The sequence below is a fragment of the Struthio camelus genome, chromosome 20 (assembly GCF_040807025.1).
Source record: "Struthio camelus isolate bStrCam1 chromosome 20, bStrCam1.hap1, whole genome shotgun sequence".
In the NCBI taxonomy this organism is placed as follows: Eukaryota; Metazoa; Chordata; class Aves; order Struthioniformes; family Struthionidae; genus Struthio; species Struthio camelus.
The window spans coordinates 12,830,164-12,849,509 of record NC_090961.1 but is presented as its reverse complement, the minus strand read 5'-3'; the positions used below and the strand labels follow the sequence as shown (position 1 = coordinate 12,849,509).

Here is a 19,346-nt window from a genome sequence, read left to right as displayed (position 1 = left end):
AGGGGAGATGGATCGTGGTGTCACCCTCGAGAATCCCTATGCCAGCGTGAACATCCCACGGGACCAGTTTCAGCACAGCTTCATCACTCGATACCTGAAGGATGAGCCCTCTTCGCCCACTGTGATTGCCAACCCTGCCGCTGTGCCCACATATAGCTTGGAGGAGCAGGCGAACCAGGCCAGCACAGCCAGCTGGAACAGCCAGACCATTTCCACTGAGAAGTCTTGGTCTCGGCCATATAACCCCTATGCCAGCCTGAAGATGCTCAATGGGACATCCCCTGACTCCTTCTACACGGTCAGTCTGGACAAGCCATCCAAGGGCTGTGAGCAGAAGGTGAATGGGGGAAACTGCTGCTATAAGTACTGCCCCTGCTGCAGAAAGTGCTGCTGTGTTGTCTCCTAAAGGCCCTCGCTGTGAGCTCTGGATGTGCCAACCTTGGGCCGGTGCTGGGCAGCCCCACAGGGACCTTGCTGCCCAGCCTGGGCTTCCTAGTGGGCAGGGCTAGGAGGTGGCAGTGAAGCTGCCCCCATTACTCACCAGAGCTGGCAGGTTGGAGGTAGCACCGAATTGACTCCATTGCTGGTTTTCACCCATGAGCGACGCAGCCAGATACACCGGTGATGGGCACCTGCCTGGTCCTGAAAGCCCAGTATCGTGTGCTGAGGAGAAACACAAGTTCCCCCCGGCCCATTGAGCTCTGGGTGCCCTGAGGATGGTGTGTGCCGACGCAGATGCCCAAAAAGAAAGGCTTACAGTGGGGCTGGGGTAGCACATTTGAGCTCGTGAACCTGCCATCCTCAGCCATGGCTGCCAGTCCAGCCTTGCAGGGAAACCTACAACTCTGAAGAAGGCTCAGGCTTTGTCTGCACACCAGAAGGCAAGTTTGGATGATGGCAACGATGCGCACATGGCAGAGGTTGGTGGAGAAGGCGAGCAGAATTGCTGTCTCAGCGTGGGGGCAAACAGGTCATGCCTGGGACTTTCTGAAGCTCAAATTGTGCCCCCCAGGCTGGGACAGGGAGCCCCACCTCCCCAGAGCCAAGTGGTCACCCCCGTGCAGCGTCACAGGGATGCTGTAAAGCCTTGTGCCAAGCAGCTCTGAGTGGATACCACTTCTCTTTGCCACACTGCCCTCGGGATGGAGGGAAGGAGACAGGAAGGACGGGCAGACAAAGTGTGGCAGAGTGCCAGGCACTGCTCCAGGGCAGCACCTGAGAGCACAGGTTCAGTTGTCTAAAGTCCGGGTGCTAGGAAACCACCGACCTGCCTTACTTCCTCCTTCTGGGCTCCCAGGGCTCAGTGGGGTGCTCAGTGGCAGCAGATCCCCCCACACTAGTCTGTGTTGGGGTTCTGAGCCCAGTTCAGCTTGGCTCCAGCACCATCCAGGTGCTCAGCACCAGAAGTGGGCTAGTTCTGGGGCATCCCCCTTCAAGCAGTTCCCAAAGCAGATTCCCAGTGTGACCCCTCTGCAACGAGTGGGCAAGGAGAAAGGCAAGTGTGGAGCCCACTTGCCTCTTTGCAGCTTGCCGGGGCAGCCCCTGACTTCATTTTCAGTTGAAGTTGGCACGCCAGACCTGGAACAAGCATGCCGTTGTCCTTGCGGAGCAGCGCGTCCCACGGCTGGCTGGCTGTGCTGCGAGGTGATAGCCTGCGTAAGCAAATGCGTCTGCTGCAAGAACTGCCTGTCTCCAGGCCGGCGGTCGGGACAGGGGCTTGGAAAGAATGTGTGTGTTAGCAGATGACTTCAGTGCACTGCAAATAAAATTACAGACATCTCCTCCCCTGCCAAGGTACGCCTATTCCCTCCACCCTGCTTTTTCCGGGTTCTTTATGTTACTTCTTGCTTCTTCAGTCGGGCTGTGCCTGGTCCCAAGTGGGGCTGAGGAGGCCAGGGCTGTGTAAGGACGGTGCAGGATGGCACACAGCCCTCTCCTCCTCCCAAGACCAGGGAGCAAGACACTTAACTGTTTCACTGCTGACTGCAGCAGCACCAATGGCCCACTAAGGTCTTAATCTTGCTGCTGTGCATTGTCCCTGCTGCTAGCCTGCCTCCCACTGCCCCCATCACCAAGGCATTTCCAGCATAACTCCTGCCTGCCTGGGGATGCTGGCTGGTGCTAGGCTAGACTGTGCCAGGTTGGATGTCTGTCGCTCGCAAAGAGAAAGCCCAGCTTTGCAGGGAGCTGAGGAAGGGGTACGTTCCTGGCAAGGCCAGCTGGGTGCTGTGGGGGTTCTTTGAGGCACCGCCCAAGCTTGCTGAGACACACCTAGGAGCCCACCACTACCTGGGAGCCGACCATCAGTGGGAGCCCTGCGGCTCTGCTTTGCCTTTTGCAATGCTTCTGGGTGGTGAGGGTTTGGCAGAGGTGCAGGGCATGGCCCTGCCAGTCTAGCTCCTCTGCCCAGACCCCCTCCACTTGCCAGCAGAGCCTGTGCCTGTGGGTGGTGGAGGAAGTGGTGCTGCTTGCAGGAAGATGTTGGCAGGGACACAGCCCTGTGCAACCCCATCTCAGCACAAGGAGCTCTGTTATTCAGCCTGTCTAGACTACTGTCAGGGCTAACATGGAAACCAGGGAGATCCACCCCTTGTTTGCTTTCCCCTCTGCCCTGTCCTTGATGCCAGGCTTTCCCTGCCGCGGAGCCCACCCACAGCGTGGCTGTGCTCTGCTGGGCAGGGAGGTGGTGGCACAGCCCAAGGGGTGCTTGACTGAAATGCGCTGCCTGCAGAGGTGGCTTGGCACTCTGAGGGCCAGCATGCTCTGCAGGGGCAACTGTGGTTCCCAGGGGCTGGCCCAAAGCAGAACAGCATCATGCCTGGTACGTTCAGCAGAGCCCTCGGGCTGGCAGGTTCTGCTTCACCAGGGAGGGTCGAGTAGCTCTGCTCTGCCCCCATGACATGGACGAGGGAAGAGAGGATGTAGTAGCCTGGCCCAGGCAAAGTGCTGGCAGGACACAGTGTCCGCTGGCAGCACGGTACGTGTCACCACTGCCCTTTGATCTGCTTACCCTTGGGGTGATGGCAAACAAGCTAGAAGAGGCTGGGCAGAGCGCTCCCCGCCAGTCACCTGGGCAATGATTAAGCTGAAGCCAGCTGAAAAGCTGGAGAGGAACAGCGGTGGGCAGAGCGCAGAGTGCCAGAGGGCCTAATACTGCCATCCACATGGAGGGCCAAGCCTTGGCATGCATGTGCAGGGCTTTGGGTGACATGGACAGTTGCAGGCACCTGTCTGCACAGCGTGCAGCTTGCTGGGTGCATGCATCCAGCTCCTATGGGTTCTCCCTGGGTACGATCTGTGTTCACAGGGGCTTAGGTGTGTGGACATTTGTGCTGGGTGACTGGTATCTCTTACGCGTATTAAGTGTGGGTGGTGATGCATAGCCCAAGGAGAGCCTGGCCCATCTGGCCCAGACCTTTGCACTCTCCTGATGGCGCCTGCTCCTTGTCTCGCCGTGTTCAAGGTCTTTGCAGCTCTCAGGGCTGGGTTTTAGGTAGGTCTTGGGAAGTGGCTAGGGAAGTGTCTGGCTTTGACAGGCCCTTCCCCCTTTTCCCACCAGTGCTTGTTGCTGCTGCTTGCAGATATACCCTCCCCTGTACCCACAGCTAGAGGTTTTCTCAGGTACACCCTGCAGCAGGGCATAGGGAGCAAAGCCAGGGCTGAAAGCTGGTTTCAGGCAGCGTGCCCCTTGGTGCCATCCTGCATGGCTTGGCAGTTGTGTAGTCCAGTCCCTTGTCACCCAAGGGCTCTCCCACATCTGTAGCTCTGGGGAGGCCAAGCTCTTGTGTGCTGGGCACAACTGCAACAACCAGCCTCTGAGGGACAGAGCGTGTCTGCAGGCTCCTGACCCTGCGAGGAGGTGAGCTGGCGCAGGAGAGCCCAGTATGGCACATGTGCAATAGGCAGATGTGGCTAAAGGCACCCGGGTGCGTGAGCCCTGAATGGGACGCAGCACTCCGGGCATTGCAGAGGCACTGTCACCCAGCTGGGCCAGGGATACGATGGGCTGAGTGTGTATGTGAGGGGCAGAGGGGTTGGCCAGTGCTGGGTTGGGGTAAGAGGGCAGAGAGAGGTTTGTGTGTTTGGGGGAGTGGGGTGTTTCTATGAGGATGGCCAGCCACAGGGAAGTGATCGCCGTCCCTGGGCAGGGCTGTGTGTATACCTGAGTGTGCGCCCAGCCAAGACCATTCCTCTCCCCTGGGCCTGATTTCCTATGGCCAAAGGAGACTGGTTTGCCTGCCAGGCACCCGGGGGCAGGTGAGTCAGGCCAGGCTGGCATTGGAACTGCAATTCTTTGGAAGGGAGGGTGACTTCTCACCAGCTTTGGGACATGCAGAGAACCAGACATCCCTGGGCACATGGGTTTTGGACAGAGCACACCGTGACCAGGGAGGAGCTGGAGCAGTGCTTATTGGGGTGCCCAGCTCTCCCCTGCCTGTTGGCATGGAATATGCTGCCATTCACATCCCTCAAGCATGCATGGGAAATAGCTGCTGCTGGGCTGAATGAGCCTCTCCACGCTGCCCATCTACTGGTCTGGGAGCAATGGGCAGCAAGGCGGCTGGGGAGGCACTGCCATGAGCTGGAAGAAGGGGTGAATCTCTCCAGCTGTGTGTGTGTGTATGTGTGTGTGTGTGTGGCTATGTGCCTGCGTGGCTTCATGTGCGCCCATGTGCCAGTCTCTGGGCGCACAGCAGGGGCAAGACAGTAACATATGCATGTGGATGGCTTTCTTGCGTGCAGGTGCACGTGTCTTTCTGTGTGCACAGCCCACCAACTGCATATCGATAATGTACGTGCGCAAGTGTGCAGGTGTGTGCGGGCCAGTATGGCAACATGCCAAATGGCTGTTGGCAGGCAGAGGTGGGGGTGGGGGGTGGGGGAACCGGTCTTAAACATTCGAGCTGCAAAGCACTGATCCCAGCTTAGCCTTGCGCTCAGAGGTCAGGGCACAGCAGGAATCCCAGTCAGCTGGTTTCTGCCTGCTCCACCCTAGGCACCAGTGACTACCCCCACCTTGGCCAGCTGGTTCAGCAGAAATCAAGGTCCCCAGCACAGCCCTGCCCCAAACTTACTGCCTTTCAAGCCCTGGACCATGGCCAGCTGAGTGAGGGGAGTGCAAAGCCCTGCCACAGGGTGCCATCCTGGATGGACACATGCATCAGGAGCCTACCCAATGCACACAGCCTGGGCCAGCAGCGTTCTGCATCCAGCCCAGAGGAGTGGTGAGAAGCCTGCATTGCGGGAGCAATGGATGTCAAGCTGCTGTGGGGCAGGCAGAGGGCATACCTGTGGGATGGGAAGCTATGGGACTGGCCTGGGTAGTGCCAGGGCATCCCCCCCATGCCAAGGGGGGAATGGGGCATGGCTGCATTGCTCATGAGGTGCAAGCACACTCTGCACACCCAGGCAGAGCAGGCACTTCCCAGCCTCATGCTGGACTCTCTGGCTGTATGGGGGGAGCTTGGGAGCATCTGGGCAGCCTGGGAAAAGCTTTTGACCCGGAGGCTGCTGTGTTGCCAGGTCTACTGCCTTTCTCCTGAGCACAGGTTGAGAGTCGAGCCTTTCCACAAAGCTCCAGTTCCCAGAGTCCAGTGACCCTGTGAGGCTCGGTCTCCAATTCAAAAAACCTATTTCTTGCTGCCAAGGAGTGCTGGAAACGTGGCCCGAAGGTGGCCTAAATGTTTGGCAAGCAGGCAGCAAAGGAGAGCGCTGTCTGGCTCTCTGTCTGCTTCACTGCCTGCTCCTGGCTGGAGCACAGGCTGCTGCCCTCTCCTGCTCCCATGCAGAAATGCTGCTGGATGTCCCAGGCCGGACAGCCTTGCCCTGGTTCCAGGATGTTTTTTTGCTCAGGATCCTGGGTCAGGCTGGGTTCAGCGTCTGCCTCCCCACAGACCTGTTTAGTCTTTCCTGGTTTGTACGCCAAAATGCTGCTCCTGCTGAGCACCCTCTCTGCAGAGGGTACAATTTCCTGCTGGACTGAGGGCTGTGCAAGGGGGGCTGGCAGCTGCAGGGACAGAGCCTGGCACTGCTGGAACCTTCCCTGGGTCATGCATAAGCATAAACCTCAAAGGCCTGATTGAGGGGGTGCCAGGCCCTTCCCCAGCCGTGCTTAGTGATCAGCATCATCCCATTGCCACCCAGAGCTGAGGACCAAGGGTTACTTAGCCACCTTTTCTCCCATATGCCGCATACTGGTGTTGCTCCAAGGTGGAGGAGACCAAGGATGCTCTGAGACCAAACCAAAGAGGAAAGGACAGGACCGAGCAGGATGCAGCCTGAGAGAGCAGAGCACAGTGCTCACAGCCACATGGAAGGCCTGGGCTCCATGTACCCAATATAAAAGCCTGTGGCCTCTGCTGGAAGAGCAGAGGCAGGTCCCAGAGATTTGTTTGGTGGCTTTTGCAAGAAAACTGGGCTACTGGTCTCCCCCAGTCCCACTCTGACCCTGTTCCCAGCCAGCACTGTGACCCCATGCACCAGGCACCCGCTGAGCCACTGCTGCTAGCATAAAGCCTGTGTACCTCCACGTCCTTCAGCTCCTGTGATAAGCACGCCTATGAAGGACATAGGGGAGCTGGGACACCTCTGTGGTGCCCCAGTCCTTCCACCCAGACTTCCCAGTATCTTCCCAGTTCAATCCTGCTCCACAACCTACTCACCACTGGCAGTTTGTCTGCTGGCAGTGGTCACAGCGGTCACCAGCAGACACCGAACATAGCCCATCTTGCTGCACTGTCCCACGTGTGGGCACTGCCAGCTCAGGCCCACACACCAGGCAAGGCTGGAGTCTCAGCGTCCCTGCAGCTGTGCCAGCCCCAGCCCCAGCCCCAGCCCCAGTCCTTCCACATCTCGCCTGCTGCTTGCCCGGTCCCCCTAGCCTGGGTCCCCCCGCTCTGCCCATCACCATCCAGTTGCACCCCCTCCCCAGCAGCCTGGACCACCTGGAGAGGTGTGGGCCATGCATGCCCAGGAGCAGCTGTGGTGGCAAGTGGTGGGAAGTCACTGCTGGCCAGCATCTTCCCGGATGTGCCCTGCTGCTGGTGAGCGGTCGGAGGATATGGAGGACTGTGCCACTGCTGTTCAAGTACGGCTGATTTCCAAGACCTTTCCACAGGCAGGTGAAGCCCAAGGCTCCTCGTTCTCACGCAGAAGGTTTCTTCTGCTAATGAGAAGAGAGGCCACTGGTTAATGCAGTAAATGCTCCCAGGGCAGCAGTAAGGGAGGGAGGGCTTAGATTTCAAAGGGCTTTGTTATCTGGGTGCTTGTAACCCAATCGCACAGGCTTGGCTTCTCAGTGGCAGATCCGATAGCACACTTGGCCCTGAAAGGTGAGCCCCTTCCCATTGCCAGAGCCACGAGCAGCCACCTGGACCTAGCTGGGGAGCTGCTCACAGCTCAGGCCCCTGATGCTCTTTGCGGGACTGCTGCAGCCCCCAAGGACGGTGCAGCCCTTCTGCCACCTTGCCTGAGACCCTGGCGGGAGGAGAGCACCTCAGGACAGGTAGGGATGGGGGACTGGGGAGGAAGTGGTGCCCATGTACTCCAAAATGCTTGAGGTCACGGGAACAGAGGGAGCTGGGTCCTGGTGGGCTATGGAGAGGGCCTGAAACATGCTCCCCTTCACATGAGGCTGGACTCCTCAATTCATCTCCACCAACTTGTGTGGCTGTCTCCCTGCTGCTGACAGCCATGCCGGGGTGGCCTGGGCTGGGGAGGAGTAAAGCTCTGGCACAGCCTGCTCCACCAGGAGCTGTTCTGCAGCCCAGACAGCTGACCCGCTCTTTCCCACATTGGGGCTCTCAAGGACCCAGGGTCCATGCAGGCCCCCAGGCACATGGCCAAGATCCAGCCAGTCGCTACTCATCCACATTCACTCCCAGGGGCTGGAAGGGGCATTTGGCACAGCTCCTAGCAGGGATGCTGAGTGGCACCAGGGAAAATGCATCCTTCCATGGCTGCAGGATAGACTCCAGGGCCTACTGTAGCAGCAGGCTCCTGCTTTTACAGGCAGGACCAGACACAGAGCAGGCAGAGATGTGCTGGGCAGAGAGCTTGCCCAGACAGTCCCAGGAACCTGCCACTGTTCCCTGCCATGCAGTGCTGATGTCCATCTCTCCCACCCCTCGGATATATCCTGGTCCTCTCAGAGGTGGCATCCACCTCTCTGGCCTTCTCCATGCCCAGATGCTCTCCCCAGCTGCCAGGCTGATGGGGTCCTCTCACCTTCCCCTCCCCAGCATGTCCCAGGCTGGTGGCAGTGCCTGTGCAGAGGACACGTGGCCAGACGCCGAGACCCACTCCAGTACCCTGAGCCGAGGCAGCCACAGGATTGACTGCATCATCTGCTACTCCTCCTACGACCTGTGCAGCCGGCTGCCACGCCGGCTGTACTGCGGCCATACCTTCTGCCAGGCTTGCCTCAAACGCCTTGATGCCATCACCAATGAACAGCGTTGGATCCCCTGCCCGCAGTGCCGCCAAAACACGCCCACACCGCGCGGCGGTGTGGCAATGCTTGACCTGGACCTGGCCACTTTCCTTGCTGTTAAGGCTGACAAGGAGCATCCCCGGGTGGCTAGCAGGCCCGAGCCTGACTTGGCCACCAAAGGGTCATGCAAAGAGAAGGTGATCACCCAGCAGCCTTCGGGGCTGTGCCAAGACCCAGTGCCCCAGGCGCCATTCCCTCGAAGCGGCTGCTGCCGGCGATGCCTTTGCTGTGGGGTAACAGCTGCCTTTGAGAGCTGAGCAGGCTCTTGGCAGGCTGGAGCTGCTGTGGGCAGCAGGAGAATGGTGCTGCCCATGGCAGCACGTGGACTGGCAGGGCAGGCAGTGGTCGGCATAGCTCAGCAGATGGAGCCAGGGCCTCCTGCGCCCAGCATGATGCGGACAGTCAAGCTCCTAGGGTGCTGCCTGGGCCCTTTTTGAGGACTAGCCAATCCCCTGAAAGAGCTCAGCCCCAACCATGCCCTCGCTCCATGTGTGTGTGGACAGTAGTAGAGGAGCTGTTCTTGGGTCCCAGCAGCTCCTAAAGGGCCTCAGCTTGCACAGAGCTTATTGCCTATCCTGCTAGGATTTGGGGTGCAATAGAGGCGGGAATGAGAATACACCCACCCCTTCATCGTGCCCACCCGTCCCTCTGACAACTCTGAAATCTGGTTCAGGCAACACAGATGTCTCCCGGAGCCTGGCCCAGGGCTTGCTGATGCCTGGCTTCTCCATGCATGCTGTTCCACAGCAGGGACACCTCAGCCAAATGTCCCACCATGCAGGGTACAAGGGGAACCTGGCACAACACAGCAAAGCAGAGCTGCTGTGGAGAGTATGTCTGACACCCGAAAGCTTCATGTCTATTAAACAACTCTCTATTGGCCCTGCTGTGCTGCATGTATTGGTGCTATTTGTTGGCAAGCCTCATGTTAGCCTGCGGCAAGCCCTGCTGCCTGGTGCAGGAGGAGGAAGTGACCTGGCCTGCCAGTTACTTTCCTCTGTTTGCTCTGTTTGCCATTTGCATTAGAAATTTGGTGTTGGACGGTTAAGAGTGAGGATGACACAGTTATTAGGGAGCGAACAGCAGTAGCAAGGAGGCTTTTGCCATGACACAGCTCTATCTCTTGAGATTTATCTGGCTGTCACTTGCTTTGCTCAAATCTGGGAGGCCTACCCAAAGTGAGCTCCTGACCGGCCCCACACTCTGCTGCTCATGCTGATTTTAGTCATGCTGCCTAAAATTCTTCCCACTTCCCTGCTTGCATGCACATACATAGCTTGTACATAGACCCCACCACTGTTTCCGTGCCTGAGCTGTCAGCACTGCAATCCCTGCCTGAATCCAAACAGGAGGCTGCAAGGACAACAGCCTAAGCAGGAGGGTCTGGATTGTATCAGAGACCAAATGGAGAGGTCTGGGACTCACTGGAGTGATAGTAAAGTTCTTAGGTAGGGCTGGAAAGACTGAGGGTTGCCTGTGCAGCTCTTGTCGTCCTTTCTCAGAGTCCATTTTCTGCTTCCTTTTCCTATGTGATTTATGAGCTCTTACGATATCCTACCTTCAAACATTGCCAGCTAGCCCTCAGGTCTCAGCAGGGGACCTCAATCTGTGCCTCCTTGGAGCCAGCAGTAATTTCATGTTCCCTCCTGGTTCCCTCCCTCCTGCGCTGGCCTCCAGGGCCATGGCCAGAGCCCAGCTCCCATGCCGTGTACAGCATCCACGTTGTGTACGATGCCCATTCACAATTCTGCCACACGGTGTCACCTGCCATAAAAAAGTCAGGGCTCTGAGAGCTGCTCAGCATGAGGACTCTCTGGCTACAGGAGCAGACGTTGCAGAAATGGTGCTACCGGGGATACCCATGTCAGACAGGACTGGACAGATGCGAGGGTGCCCAGGGGGATATCAGAAGTGTGGTGTGGTTCACTGCCTCTTTCCATCATGGGGCAGGCATCTGCAAAATGACCTGGCAGGCAATGGTAGGAAAGACTGAGTGTGCCTGGACACAATGTCAGGGCTCTTTGCTGATACTCTTTGTGAGCAGGGAAAGCCACTTATCTGCAAGAGCACCCCTGCCCCATTCTGTATTTACACTCTCACCTGAGTCCTTTGGTGACCACCAACACTCCATTTGCGGGGGACCCCCTCCAGGACCCCTGGTTTTTGCAAGGTCTGAATGGTGAGCCTTATTCCCCCAGGATGCTCTTGAATGGGCCCAGATGCATCTTTGAGGGCATGTTTTCTGCCATGGGTCCACCATGACTTTGTGATGGTACCAGTCTCTCTGGCCTCAGGGTGTGAGTTCCTGCAAGTGCAGCACCGTACCCCAGCCCTTGTGCGCCATCAGTGCTCCCGAAATGCGGGCACAGCCAGGTGCTCTACTGGGCTCAGTATACTCAAGCTGAGTGGGCTGGGTCCTGCCGTTGACATGCCCCCTCACTCACCCTTTCCCCTTTACTCTCGGTGGGAGCAGCCCTGGCACAGTGGGAGTCAGGGGAGAGTCTCAGATCTTCAATTACATGGAACCACTCAAGAAATTAAAGTCTTTAAGGATGGGATAAAAACTGCCCACAGGGTCTTAAAGCTCATTTTCTTCCATCTTTTATGTGCCCCTGCCCCAGGCTGACCAGGGGCCTGCTCTCACCCTTGCACGCTCAGGCACGGAGACCTCCTGACTCTCTACCTGAGCAGAACTCCCCTTGGGAGCATGCACTGGAGCAGGGAGCCTCAGAGAAATGTAATAGCAGGGAAGTAAATGCAAATGTCAGTGCTGTGAAGCTGAGAACTGCAGGCCCCGAATGTCCTGCTCCCAACAGAGCCACGGCCTCTTCTGGGTTGGTGTTGGAGCCTTTGGAAAGGGAGGGGTCCCATCACACCAAGATGCTTGGGCTGTGGGGGAGTTGCCAATGCTTTCCACTGCTGGAGGGTTTGGGCCCATCGCTAGGAGATTGCTGTCACCTGGCAGGAGATGTTTGCTCAAGTCCTCATTGGGTTGCTTTGGTTTGCAAATACTCCACAGCCGAAAGGTGAGAACTGGCTGGCAATGGCCCCATCCCTGCCCGAGGCACAGCTCCATACAAAACAGAGCAGCTGTTAGCAGGACTCTGAGCTGATCTGGCACCCTAGGCCTGGCTCTTCAATGGTGGAGGGTGGCAAATGCCTCTGGCTCCTTGTCTCTGGTCCTGCTTCCTCACCTGCACGCCCCCCACCCCTGCTCCATTGCAACTGTCCAGCCTCAAGACCAAACTAGAAAGCCATGGCCCTGGCTATGTGTCTCTGCACATGTCCTTCCTGCTCCCACTCAGGGGCTGGTCTCTGAAGGAGTTTATCTATCTGCCTCTCTGTCGCATCATTTTGGGGACGACATTGGCATGTTGGTTGAGCACCCTGGATTCACTCTGCTCAGCCAGAGCAGGCCTGGCTTTGAGCCCTGTGCCTTTGAGGAGTGCTTCATCAGTCCTCCCCAGGTCTATCCTTGTGTGGTGTTCCATGTAGCAGATGCTAAAGGTGCAGGTCGCAGACCTGTGCTGTGAACCCAAAGCTCAGGAGCTGCAGCACGACGTCAACTGCTGCATGCAGTCTGAGACAGCTCCAGCCTGCAGAGACATAGGGAACTTTCCTTCGTAAACTTGGGCCACCAAGAACAGTATGCCCCAGACCTGGCAATGGGCTTAGGCGCAGGAAGGCCCCTGAGAGAGACAGCAGCTCCCCACACGGCCAGTGGTGCCCCAGGAGGGTATGGACACTGACCAGAAGCCCCATAGAGCTGGGGATGCTGAGCCCTGAGCTGGGGGGGTGGCAGGCAGTGCCATTTGGGTTGAAGCCCCAACCCATAGGAGGAGGCATAGTGATAGGGGAGGAGGACATTGGACTGTCACTGCTGCCCTGTGAGCAGCTGGCCTAGTGACTACAGCCCTTGCTGGGGAATGGGACCTGGGCTCTTTCTGCAGGGTGCCATGTCCCCCTCCCAGGAGAAGGATGTGGTGACAGGAACCCAGGAAAGAGGGGGATAGTGTCAAATGAGTTGGATTGGCTTTGGGAAGGGGTGCTCAGAGAGTGGACCTCTCTCCTCAGCTCTACCTCAACTTGCTCTTTTACCTGTATCCATCCCTTACACTTCTCAGCACCCCTTCCCTATGGCCCTGGGTTAGCTGCAAAGTTGCAGGGCTGAGGACAGTGTGCAGCTGGGTAGGCTGTCGGGGGAAAGCTAGGAGAAATGCTTGTGTATCCACCTCTCCGAACTCAAAGGAGTCATCACCTGTGGGATCCAAGGGCACCCGTGCAGCCAGTGATGCCAGGGGACCAGCACTCTGCTGAGTGCTCACAGTACAAGTGAGAGGGGACAGTGGCAGATACTGCTGGGGTATGGGGCCCCAAAGGGATCATCAGCTTGCAAGTGCAGCAGCAGGGTTGGTGGGACTACCATGTGGGGTGCCAGGACTCCCGATTGACTTCAAATCAGCCTAGCAAGGGGGCAAAGCTGTGGCCCCACAGCTGCAGCATGCACCACACTGAGCAGTCGGCTGGGTGCAGCCTAGGCATGCAAAATAGGAGTGAGGTCAGGCATAACAAGCGATAGCCTTGCACTTGGCCTCTGGCCATAGTGAGGAGTACGATGTGGATATTCCTCATCCTGCGTACCATCAGAGCGAGCAGCAGACTGGCAACAAGGGGGCTGGAAGAGAGAGTTGAGGTGGGTTCATGGCCTCCTGGGCTCTCTGAGCACAGTAGCTAGAAATCGCCATGCTCTTAATACGATTTTTTTTCCCCTCAATAAATTTTGCACATCCCACCTGATGTCAGAGGGCCAGAGGAAGTGGGCAATGTACCCTGCAAGGAGGAAGAGCATTTTGGGACAGGGGTCCCCTATGATTCAGGTCCTCAAAGAGTCTGCTGCTGGGGGTGCTGGCAGGGTGAGTCAGTGCTACCACTCCACATGGCTGTGGGTTCATGCCCTGCTTTGGGGCAGGGCTGGGCTGAGCTGGAGGATTCTTCTGAATTATTTCCAGATGGGGATTAATGCAGCAAACCGAGTTTGCTGCTGGATAGATAAACAAACCAAAGCTCCTCCAGATGCTATTAATAAACTGGTCTGCCTGCTGCTTCTGGCCCCAATCCGGGAGCACCTCGTTCCCAGTCTGGAGGGCAGGCATACACTCTGCCTTGTTGCCCTTTGAGTGCTTTTACCGTGGGGCATGGACAGCAGGGATGGGGGGCAAAGGGCTGTGAGAGCATAATTTGAGGACGGTCTCTCTGCTCCCAGTCACAGTGCTGGACTCTGGGTGGGATGAGGCACTTCCAGCTGACCATCCCCCCAAGTCTTCTGTGTCTTGCTGATGGGTAAAACGTCCTGCTGCCCACAAGTCTCCATACAGCCATCGATCAGGCCTTTGTAGGGCCACAAGGAGAGCCTGGCCCTTGCTCTGGTGGGGCAGCAGACTTGAACTCTACCAGGGAAAGCAGGCACTGGGGATTAAACCTTCTCCTTCTTAGCCTTCTGTTACGGGGTTTCAGACAGCTTTGAAACCAGAGGAGGCGTAAACAGGGTGGAGTTAGACTTTGAGCCCTCTCACATTGGCACTGCCATGCCAACATGAAGGCACACTTGGCTACAGCCCCAAATGTTCATGTTTCTCACTTGTTCTCAACTTGGGGCTCCTGGGTTGCCCCCTGTGTGCATGCTGACATGTTTGTGCATGTGAGTGTGTGTGAGAGGACAGCCCACGTCTCCAACTCCTTCAGCATAAGCTGTCCTGGGGCAATCTGGAGTAGTGGTCAGAGCAGAGTAGTGGTCAGCGAGGACACCTGGATAGGCTGGGGGTAGTGTGCACCAGCAGCCTCTGTCCCACCAGTTGCAATGCATCTCCACCACCACAGAGTGGGAGCTCCAGAGGATCCTTCTGGGGATAAGGAGGCTGGTTGACCCAGCAGGCTCAGGTCTCCACCCCTCCTGATTTTGGCCTGGCTTGTGGTCTCCCGCTACATGCAAGCAGAACCCACGGCAAGGAGTGGGGTGGGCAGTGGCTCCTAGCAGAGCTCCTCATTGAGGACCTTCTGAGCATGGTAGGGATAGCACAGGAGTTAGGATTAGACCTGTGCATAATATAGCTTAAGCTTTGTCCCATCGCAGCTAGCTATGGGGGTCCTGGCTCCATATACCCCCCTCTCTGCATGGCACAGTGGAGACCAGCACATCCGTGGGGGCTGCTCTGAGGGGAATATGGAGACCAAAAGATGGGATGGGTCTGTTTTTCTTACAGCTTTCCAGCCTGCCGAACATACAGAAGTTAATCCCGGGGTGTGCAGAGCTGGCTCCTTACCTGGCTGGAACAGTGCCTGGCAGGGGGAGGGGTGAGGGCATGGCTCTGCACCTTGCCAGGGCAGACATCACTGCAAAAATATTTGCTAAGAAAAGTGCAGCTCCACCCTGAGGAAAGCTGAGGCTGGGCGTGCAGCTGGCTCCAGGTTTGCAGACGGAGGGTGGTGGCGAGCCGCATCTGGGCAAATGCGAGTGGCTGCTGGTTGCTGAGCAAACCGACCTTGGAGCCAGGTGCTCTCTGGCACCTCTGCTCTGCACCCCCAGGCTCACCCACGGGTGCCCAGCAGGGTAAGCCCATAGGCTGCATGTGGCTGGGGAAGACAACGGGCACTAGGAACGCACCTTTAGGGGAATCCCGACGCTGCAGGTGGGGGAGCTCTTGCCATCTAAGTGGGCAGCTATGGGCAGCTGGAGGGGCACCTTGCTCGCCTGCCTGTTTCTCCTGCACCCGCTGCCTTCGCCAGCATGCCCAGCTGCCTGTCGTTGCTCCTCGGGGGAGGTGGACTGCACTGAATGTGACCTGCACGAGGTGCCGGAGAACCTACCAGCCAATACCAGCACCCTGTGGCTTGGCTACAACTTCATCACCATACTCAGGTCAGGCTCCTTCCCCTTTCTGCCGGTGCTGCTGCGGCTCAGCCTACCTTACAACCACCTGGGGAAGATTCACAGCCAAGCCCTGGTGGGGCTCGGGGAGCTGCAGGAGCTGGACCTCAGCAACAACTACCTTACTGCACTGACCTCAGAAACCTTCCTGCCCCTCACCAGCTTGATCGTGCTCAACCTGGGCAGCAACAGGCTGGGGGAGCTGGAGCCCAGAGTGCTGTATGCCCTGCCCCAGCTCCAAGAGCTTTTCCTGCACAGCAATCCCTGGGTATGCACCTGCAGCATCCAGCCCCTCTGGCACTGGCTCAACCTCAACGGGGAAAAAATGAAAGGTAAGTGTGCAGAGGGCTGTGTCCCCATCCTCCCCACCCTCTTCAGGTAGGCCAGGCACCCATGTCAAGCCTGAGGCCAGACCCCAGGACCATGGCTGCCAGCAGCTGTGGGCTCATAGGTGAGCCCATATGTGGGACCATATGTGAGCCTACACCTTGGGCACCGCAACACAGTACACTGCCCAGTGCAGGGTACAGTGATGTTCCTCATGCCCCGTACCAGGCCATGGAGGCTCTTGTGTCCCCTTGGGTGGCCATGTCCCTGGGTCTGGTCCCTGGTGTCCACCCTCACGTGCTTGGTGTATGGTCAATGGTCACCAGCAAGGATTTTCTGGAGAGCTGGACTGGGCAACGTCCCCACCACTGACACCAGTCCAGCCGTGGTGAGGGCAAGGGGCACTGGGCATTTGAGTGGCCAAGGAGAGCCTGCATATCAGGATGGGCATCACCCCTGACTCTGCCACAGCTCACTGCCTTCATCACCTCACCCCTTCCCCAGTGTCTTCATGCCAGTCTGATCCTTCATTTCCTTCCCCTGGGAGCCTTGGTGAGAGAAAGCTGTCTGCGAGGTCTCTCCCTCTGCTGCCACCTGTTCCTGTTTGCCACTGCCTTGGGTGCCTGCCTTTGCCTGAGCTGGCTGGGGACTTTCTGTGGCATTGCCAGGCTGGCTGCCCACTGCTCCCCATGTCCCATCACATCCCATCCTGTCCTAACCCCATTTTCAAGTCTTGTCATGAGTTCTCCAGCACTCATCCACACCATCTCTTCCCTTTTCCCAAGCCATGGGACATAGGAAAGCCTTGAACCCTTCCTGCTCCCTGTCTTTGCACTCTGCTCTGGACTGTCTTGGCCTATCTGGCTGCACAGTCCTTGTCCCCCTGCCCTGGTCCTTTCTGTCCCATCCAGACCTGCCATCCCCCCTACCCATGATACCCACCTACCCTGTCCCAGCTGTCCAGTGTGCCCAGGTACCTGCCCATCAGCGCTACTTTTCTCTTCCAGAGAAGAGTTTGCTCTTGTGCAGATTCCCAGAGCAGCTGAACAAGTATCCAATCGTGGCCTTCAGGAATGAATCCTTCAGGCAATGCCAGGACAACTCACTGCTTGCCCAGGACTACGCCTTCTTTCTGCTTATCGGACCGTTCTCTTTCCTGGCCAGCATCTTCCTCTGCACCTTTGTGGGCTCCATCACTGTCATCTGTCACAACCTGCACAGAGAATCATGCTCCTGGAGGAGATTCCCTGCCTGCACGGGGCACTGAGGCAAGGCAAGCAGGCACTTGGCAGGCTGTGGTCCATGCTCTTCACAGATGCCTACACCTAGCCACTGTAAATGTTTCCCTGTGAACCAATGAGAGGATGTTTTATTCCTGGAAATTGTTTTCTTCTCTCCTCCCAGTGTTCCCAGAGGTGGTGCCAAGCCAGGACCATCCGCACTCACTGCTAGCATGAACAGCCTCCAGCCTAGCCCCCATGCAGGACACAGATTGGCTGTAACAGCTCTGCACATCTCAGGAGGCACCCCTAGGCCTCCCGTTGACACGCACCTCCACTTCCCCGGGAATCCTTTTCCCCTAGTGCATCCCACCCTCTCCCTCCTGCTCCCCAAAGGCCTTCGTGTGCCTTTGGGTGCACCCTAGGGGTGTTTGCCTTCTGATTCCCTCCAAAGCCTTCCTTGTGCCTTTTGGTACCCTCAGTGTCCTCCGTCTGGCATTCAGTAACCCAAGCAGACTCAGGGTGCCTTTCAGTGTCCCCCAGATTCCTTGTTTTGGCTTTTGGTGCATCCAAACACATTCTCTTTGGCTTTCTGTGCCTCTGCCAGGCCTTGGTCTGCCTTTTCATGCACCCCAGAGCCCTCTGCGTGCCTTCTAGTGCACCTGAAGAGCCTGTGTGCCTTTCAATCCAAAACAGAACGCTTTATTTGGCTTTCAGGGTGCCCCAGAGCCTCCATGTGTCTCTTGGAGAGCCCAAGACCCCACCATGTGCTGCCCAAGAAGGGTGTAGGTTGCAAAATGTTTCTTCCCTGATAGCTTTTCCCCTCTGCTGTAGTAAGGGGATTGGCCAAGGCTCATCTGAGGCCAAGGTCTAAGTTTAGCATTAAGGTTGGAAGCAACATAAATGCCCCAGAAACCTTCATATTCATTTCACTGTTCCCTAAAATCCCCATTTTACCTATCAGTCTAAGCCAGCAAGATTGGATTCCTTTCCATGAACCCGAGACCTTCCATGCATGCTGGTGGCCTCCGGGTGCCTTTTGGTGCCTTCCGTAGCACTCCTTTGGCATCTACATGTAAAGGGAGTCTCTTAGAGATTTTACTCTTAAAACTCTTAAAATTCTCTAAGGTACTCCCTTTTAGTGCAGCCATGGGCAGCAGAGAAGGCCTGGAAATGAGGGACTCCCATGGGGGCTGTAAGCAGGACCCAGCTTAGCTGGAGCAGCCAAGGAAGGGGGCCAGACCAATGTGCTACAAAGCCTGCATAAGTTATGTGGGGACAAAAAGCCTCATGGGGTTCCTGCCCTCACTCCAGGCACTTAGTGCCTGCATCCCTCACTGCTTCCTTGACTACTCCCACCCACAAAAAGGGGTTGGGGCAGCCCATACCATCCCACAACCTTGCTGCCATCTGCCTTTCCCTGCAGAAATGCTTCTCCCCTGCATTGCATGGAAATACTCAGTGGGGATACTGGAATATGGACTGGAAATAGCTGGAGCTGTGATTAGAAGAGCCCAGATAAAACAGATGAAAAGGCAAGCAGGGTGAAGGGAGCATTTGTCATGAAGGAGAAATACCCATTCTGACATGAGCTCTTAAGCACTGCAAGACAATAAGAGCCCCAGTGAGATGGCTGCAGCCATCTGCTTCTCCCTTCTAGGTCCTGCAGAGCAACAAGGAATAATTCCCCACAAAAGACCTGAAGAGTAGGCTGGGAATGCGGTGGGGGAAGTGTATTCCTTCAAGAGCCATTGCCAGGGATTAAATAAACCATACCACAACAAAAATGAACAAAACCTTGTCTCTGGGCTGTTGCCTGCTCCCCTTATTATTTCAAAAAGAAAAAACAAATCACCATAGTGCTACAGTGCCCAATTCCCACTAAGCTCTTCCCACAGCACAGCTCCATGGTGAAGGGTACGAGGGCTATGGGGAGAAGAGTGAGTCAGAAAACATAGGCCCCTTCCACTTGGAACTTGGGAAAATTCCTTGAATGCTGATGATCCCTCTGCTGCCATCATCCGCCTGCTTGATGCCTTAGCCAAGAGCAATCCCAGCTCTCTTGGCCTCCTCGCTGGTGTCACCGCTCGGTCCTCCCTGAGAAGGCCTGGCCTTCCAAGTCAGAGCTAGGAACTCGCATGTTGTTATGGGTGGTCGCCCGAGCCTCGCGCCTCGGCCCTAACCCTGCGGACCCAGGAGTCGTCGCCCCTCGGGGCCTGAAATCGCCCCTGGCCATCATGGTCCCGCCTCGGTGACCTGCTTCGCGCCCTCTCGCGCAGCCCTGAGGGGCCACGGTCATAAAGGGGCACAGAGGAGCTCCTGTGTCGGCGGGCAGACCGTTGCCGCCGCTGCTGCCTCCTTGCCAAAAACCGGGCAGGAGCTC

At 57.1% G+C, this 19,346-nt stretch overlaps 2 protein-coding genes across 3 annotated transcripts; both read left to right on the top strand.

Moving 5' to 3' along the window:
* Positions 1-1,666: 1,666 nt before the first annotated feature.
* Positions 1,667-9,400, top strand: RNF224 (ring finger protein 224). Of its 2 annotated transcripts, none has more exons than XM_068914800.1 (2): positions 1,667-1,794; positions 8,241-9,400. In XM_068914800.1, exons 1-2 carry the CDS (start codon positions 1,727-1,729, stop codon positions 8,746-8,748), a joined length of 576 nt encoding a protein of 191 aa, XP_068770901.1. In that variant the 5' UTR covers positions 1,667-1,726; the 3' UTR covers positions 8,749-9,400. The 2 variants fall into 2 exon arrangements, with proteins under 2 accessions (XP_068770901.1, XP_068770900.1); XM_068914799.1 differs by lacking the exon at positions 1,667-1,794 and adding an exon at positions 5,024-5,225.
* A 3,397-nt stretch (positions 9,401-12,797) lies between these two features.
* Positions 12,798-18,742, top strand: LRRC26 (leucine rich repeat containing 26). Its single transcript, XM_009668098.2, has 2 exons — positions 12,798-15,748; positions 16,751-18,742. Exons 1-2 carry the CDS (start codon positions 15,211-15,213, stop codon positions 17,008-17,010), a joined length of 798 nt encoding a protein of 265 aa, XP_009666393.2. The 5' UTR covers positions 12,798-15,210; the 3' UTR covers positions 17,011-18,742.
* The last annotated feature ends 604 nt before the right edge of the window (positions 18,743-19,346 follow it).